Here is a 6,110-nt window from a genome sequence, read left to right on the forward strand (position 1 = left end):
TTATAATATTCTGATTTCAGTTCTTTAAGATAAATACCAAGGAATGGGATAGCTGACCTAGCCCATTTTTAAAGGCAGCATTCCCACAGTAGGGGCAGAGTGAATAATCTAGGGATCCATTCATATTGCTTATCTCTAATATATCCTTCACTTTTTTCTTCTTCCTTCTTTCTACTAGTTGGCTGTCCCCAGCTTGAATGAAGAATCTGGAATGAAACTCACTTGTCTTGCAAGAGATCCTAGACACCCGAATCACAGAGTATTGCCTGTACGATTAGGTTTCTCTGCCAAGGTCTATGTCAATGTGTGGCTTATCAGCCTATGCACAGAGCACAATATTGGCTATCACAGCATTCTCCAGACCTACACCATAGGCCACCAGCTTATGGCTTTCAGTTGAAATCTGAGAAGTTTTAAAAATACTGATGGCTGGGCCTCACCCCAACAAATTTTGTTTAGTTAGCCAGGGCTATGGGCCTGGGAATTAAGGTCTTTGAAAATTTATAGGTGATTCTAATGTGCAGTAAGGTTTGAGAACAACTGCTGTAGGTCAAGGTTCCAAAAATCTGTTTTGAAAAGGTCATAGAGTAGATAATTGTGGTTTTGAAGGCCACAACTATGCCAAAGACAAATAAATAGGAGTACCTGGTTTCTAATAAAACTTTATTTATAAAAATAAGTTATGCTCTGGATTTGGCCAATCATCCATAGTTGGCTGACCCCTGTTAAAATCTTTACTAGTAGTAGTAATAGTTTTTAATTTTTTTAAAAAACAGATTTAAACTTCTAGTCAAAGTAACCTCATCATATGATTTCTATTGCTGTGGTTGGAAATAATTCACATTTAGGAGGCAAGAACATGAAAGTGAAGACCCCAAACTCCTTGGGTCACTATATTCAAATGCCAAAGAAAACTGACTAACTTTTGCCATACTACAAAAAAGGCACTCTCTTGGCTTCCTTTTACACTGGCAATGGGAAAGAAAAAAGAAAAGAAAAAAGGAAGGAAAAAACAAATAAATAACAATATCAAAGAAAGAAGAGGTTGAAATTTGCATAAGTTAATTCCAAAACAGTCTTACTCCAAAAGAAATGTATGCACCCAAGACACTTCCAGCAATTGTAGCAAAGCCAGCAGTCATGATGGCATGGAGTTCTGACCTGGTGATATATGGTAAATATGGTCGGACCAGCAGTGGAGAGTCTGTCTGAAGAAAGAGAAGGATAATTGGATTAAATGTGACCTTTAAAATATTAGAGGAGGAGTGTAATCAGCACAACATTTCATTACCTAAATCCGTATTTCTAAGAGTCAGCCTTGAACCAACTCCATCAGCATCACTTGGGAATTGTTAGAAATTCAAATTCTTTGACTTATGGAATCAGAAACTCTGGGGGTAGGGCCAGCAATTTGTGTTTTTATAAGTCTTCCAAGTAATTATGAGACTTGCTCAAGTTTGAGAATGTCTGGGTCATCTGAGCTCTAGGTCATTGTCATATATGGTCATGGGTAAACCCTGACATTTGTGAAGCTAGTTATAGGGTGCCTCCATCTAGCATAGACTGGATTCTATGAGGATCAAGGGCTGACCAAGTAACTGCCCAGTGGTCTGGCTCGTGGACTGTGGAATTCTTGTGGTCTGTGACTTTTCACCATTTAGCTTCATCTAGACAGACTCAACCTGTTTCTAAAGACTTCAGGAAAATAAGAGACAGGTGTATTAAAAAAATACCAGCAATTACAAAGAAGGTACCCTTAGGCACTTTTGTAATTGAAACTCAGATGATCCCTCTCTGATGGGTAGAAAGGAACTGGACAGAGTGTAGTTATAAAGACTCAAATCTCATTAAGGAGGGCAGCCTGCCTGCCCTGTAGGGATCTCCATCAATAATAGCTGTGTTTTCAGCATATTAAGTATCAAATTAAGTACTATAGGAGCATGGGTGCAATTTTACAATTTTATCCTTATTATTTCTAATTGTTATATAAGACTTAATGCATTGAGCCTCAGTTTATAGACTAAATAGGAGTCCAAATACGTGAGCCTTCTTATCCTGCAGGTAGTAGCAATCAACTCAAGATGGTGCCCTAATTAGTCCTGAGAGATTTTATGACTGTAATTATTATAATTTCAACTCATAGGGGAAGGAAATATGTTTCATCTATATCCACTAAAGAGCTCCAGGCTGGTGAGCTGGGCTTACCAAGAAGGCTCAGTCTTCCTGGAGAAATTGGAGCAGTAGGAAGCCTGGCATTTGGAGCTGTGTTTCACTGGGTGACTGCATTTTTGCTTCAAGTCCAATTTTTCTGGACAGTGGTTCTGGCCAATATTCACCCTTGGCTTCATTGGTGCATTATTCCATTCTCCCTGAAGCTATATATCCTGAGGGATGAGTAGCTTATTACCATTCCTCACTTTTCCACCTCTTAGGAATACTGCTATTTTGAGGGACATCCTTGGCATCATATTTCTTTGCTTAAATGGATTTCAGGCAAAAGAGCATTTATCCCTGTGATGGATCAAGGAAGTGAAATTTGTAGCCCAAAAGTATATCTTTAATGAGAAGAAAAAAAACATAAAGGCATTTTATACTCATGCTCAGCAAAGACAGAATGTTGGCCAGTTTGGACAAGTTGAGAATGAGAATTATTCATACAGCTGCATGGTTGTTGGCAAAAGGCCTTTGTTGGTTTTCTTTACTGCCACAGGCATTGCAGTGTAGAATACAAGGCTGTCTTTTACATGTTTACAGCTTTAAGACAGTGGAATCCATTTGAGGAGATGAGCTGCTTGTTTCTGAAGAGTCAACCAGAAACCTCAACAATTCAATGAACTCAGAAAAGACTGTAGAGAGAATTTTATATGAGAAGCCCTATGCTTTAATAAAATATCTCGACTTTTCTTCACAACTTACAGGAACCCAATTCCATACCAGTATATCTAAACACCTGGGAGGTACCTTTCTTTCCTCTCTTTCTGGAATCTGGACATTGCCAAAATTAAGGGTCCCTTATTTACATCTTTTTTTCCACACTAAAAGAAATGACAATACCATGGTATTTTCCTATTCTGTGTTTCAGAAAGAGACTATCCATTTAGTAGATGTCTTGTATTGCTTGCTTTCTTGGTATTGCAACTTACGTGTCCAACAAATATATTGCCAGCAGCAACTACAGACTCAATAGGAGATGAGCCCATAGTAACAAGCATTATCCATCCGATCTAAAAGGAAGAAAGGGACAAAGTCAGTGATGAACTATGTCTATATAATAAACTTCAGAGTGGGGTAACGTTTTTGAACTGGAGTAAAATATTGAGGCCTTCAATAATCATGGGCAGGTTGGTGATGGTGATAAATGTATGTATAAACCATCTAGCCCATAGAGCAGGCTGATCAAATCCTCCTGTAAGGGTGGTAAGTCTGAGTCATTGTATAGACTTTTGAACATTAGACAAATGATTTCTACAGATATGCTTTATAAAAGTAATAAGTGATAATTGTTAACACTTATGGTGGGCTTTTCTGCACTCTAGGCACTGTTGTAAGCCCTTGACCTAGGAAATGCATTGAATCTTTACTTTTTGAAGTATGTCCTATGTATTATGCCCATTTGACAGAAGTGGAAACCAAAGTACAGAATAGTTGTTTTGTCAAAGAAAGTGGTTTTGTCAACTATTAAATAGTGAGATGTAGTTGAAGTTTGGCTTTTTCTGATTAATTCAAATGAAAGTGTTTTATGGATCCTACTGTGATAATTTGAATCTGAAATGTCCCCCAGAGCCCCATGTGTTAAAGGCTTAGTCTCCAGACTGTATCACTATCAACTGGTGGTGAAAACTTTAAAAGGCCATGCCTGGCGGGAGATCTTAGGTCACTGCCATTGGGAGATATTGTGGAATCTCAGTCATTTCCTTTCCCTTTTCACATTCTGGTCATCAGGTGAGCAGGCATTCCCTGCCCCAAAGCAGCAAGGCAAATCAATCATGGACCAAAACTTCCAAAACTGTGAGCCTAAATAAACCTTTCTTCTATAGAAGTTGATTATCTCAGATATTTATCATAGTAATGGAAAGGTGACTAATAAACCTTTCAACCAGTGACCATGATACCTATCTCAGGATGCAAACTTCTTGTTAAATTCTATTTCCTTTCTTTCCACTTAGCTATATGAGTACAGTAATTCTTTTTTAAAAAACATTTACTTTCAGATATTATTTATTAGCATGGGAAATGGCTACATTGAATAGTGGTTGGAAAAGCAAGATGTAAAATGATGTATAATTTCATTGTCAGTTATATATAACATTATCTACATGCATTTATGATACAATAAAGACTTTTATGATCATTTTTAACATATTTGTATTTGTTTTTAAGGCTTTCTCTCTCTTTCTCTGTAAGATTATTTCACACAAGCACTATATACTTTCTTCTTATTTTTAAAAATTGCTTTATTTTGGTTCTGGTGATTGAACTCATGACCTTGTTATGCTAAGCAGCGTTTCTACCATTGACCTTTTTTTCTCCTTTAAAAAAGCAGTTATTCCTGTGCATTTTCCAAAGATTCTAAGCAGATACATATTATCATCAAATAATATTATTACCAGAATTTTAAAAATTTGGATTCTAAATGTGAGTGCAGTAATTCTGAATATATAAACCAATAATCAGGAAATTATGAGTACTGGAGCTCACTGTGATTGCAAATTCTGCTGGTATTCTTATTCTTTCTTTCTCTCTTTCTCCTGTCTTTTCTCTTTCTGGTTGTATATTTTGATTTATTTACAGGAATCAAAGGAAGGCTGTGGTTGTCCCTCAAGCCCTGTGTGCATTGGTCTGCTTCCATGTGCATCCAAACTAGCTTACAAATATCTAGTTTTCTGATCTGACATGAGAGTAGAACTCAATTGCTGGAGCAGCAAGAATGAGTTTAACTCTTACATTTAAAAAAAAAAGTGTGCTTATAAAACTCCCCCACCACCAGAGTGAAAAGCACTTCGCTTTCCTGCTTTAATTTCTCTAGCAACTCTAAGATGAGGCATACCTACTCTGGTAACTTTCTAAAGACAAGTTGTCAGTATGTATGAGGCCTAGTGTAGGTAACTGTGAGGAGGGATTAACACCACGTCCCCCTGGCAGGTATTTGACCTCAATTGCTTGGTTAAAGACGTAACTGCTATGGTTTCATGGAGTTATCCAGTGGGTTGTAAATCAAAGCCCTATTAGAAGACCCTGAGATAAAATTCCCCTTAGGGCACGTGCAGGATTTGGCGTTTCAATGTAATAACTTTGGTGATGGAGGTGAATATTTGTAGGAAGAGAAAGGCACTTTGGAAATGCCTGGATAAAAGGCATTTAAGATTTTGTACCTGAAATAATCAACTCTGCACCTGTCACCTTGTATGTCCCAATCCCAGTACCTTTCTGATGATCCACTGCATCAATCCCATGTAGTAGAACATGGACGTCACAGTGCTGAAGAAAACCACAATTGGCAAGACCTGGGGATGGGGGAACAGAGTTAGTTATGGGTCAGTGGTGACCCCAATAATATTGCAGGTTTACTATTAGGTCTCCTCTCTGCCTCCTGTCTCCATCAGAGACACCATAACAATGCTGGAAATGCCTCTTGAACTGACAACCCTTTTTACCAGGCAGCTTCCCTCTCTAAGTCCCTTATTCTAATTTCTTCTAGATAGGCTTGAGTGTCAAATTGATTTGACTATGTCCCCTGAAAGTTCAGGTGTTGGAAACTTAATACCCAGATTCATATGTTAATGGCACTTGGAGGTGAGGTTTTGGGAAATAATTAGGATTAGATGAGGGCATGAAGGTGGGGCCCCCATAGTGGCAGTAGTGGCTTTATTAGAAGAGAAAAGAGATCTGAGAGAGTTCACTTGCTCTAGCTCACCATCTGATGCCTTCTGCCATGTTATGAAGACCAAGAAGGTCCTTATAAATGCCAGCTTGTTGGAATTAGACTGACCCACCTTAAATTTGTACTCTAAATAAACCTTAATTCTTTATAAATTATCCAGTTTCAGGTATTTTGTTATAACAGAAGAAAGAAGGCTCAACAAGTATATTTCATAGAAAATGTGACCTCT

At 37.9% G+C, this 6,110-nt stretch overlaps 1 protein-coding gene across 1 annotated transcript; it reads right to left on the reverse strand.

The window, feature by feature from the left end:
- Positions 1-6: 6 nt before the first annotated feature.
- Positions 7-6,056, reverse strand: LOC107134357 (solute carrier family 28 member 3-like). Its single transcript, XM_015476464.2, has 3 exons — positions 5,424-6,056; positions 3,144-3,224; positions 7-1,208 (listed from the first exon to the last, which is right to left on the reverse strand). Exons 1-3 carry the CDS (start codon positions 5,463-5,465, stop codon positions 1,062-1,064), a joined length of 270 nt encoding a protein of 89 aa, XP_015331950.1. The 5' UTR covers positions 5,466-6,056; the 3' UTR covers positions 7-1,061.
- Between the last annotated feature and the right edge of the window lie 54 nt (positions 6,057-6,110).

This window comes from Marmota marmota, unplaced genomic scaffold, assembly GCF_001458135.2.
Source record: "Marmota marmota marmota unplaced genomic scaffold, marMar, whole genome shotgun sequence".
NCBI lineage: Eukaryota > Metazoa > Chordata > Mammalia > Rodentia > Sciuridae > Marmota > Marmota marmota.

Bases quoted from the DNA above. Each gene is read 5' to 3' on its own strand.
- LOC107134357 (XM_015476464.2), bottom strand. From the start codon at position 5,465: ATGTTCTACTACATGGGATTGATGCAGTGGATCATCAGAAAG. The intron at 3,225-5,423 runs GTACTGGGATTG...TCTTCCTTTTAG, and splicing joins TGCAGTGGATCATCAGAAAG to ATCGGATGGATAATGCTTGT. The intron at 1,209-3,143 runs GTAAGTTGCAAT...CTCTTTCTTCAG, and splicing joins GCAATATATTTGTTGGACAC to ACAGACTCTCCACTGCTGGT.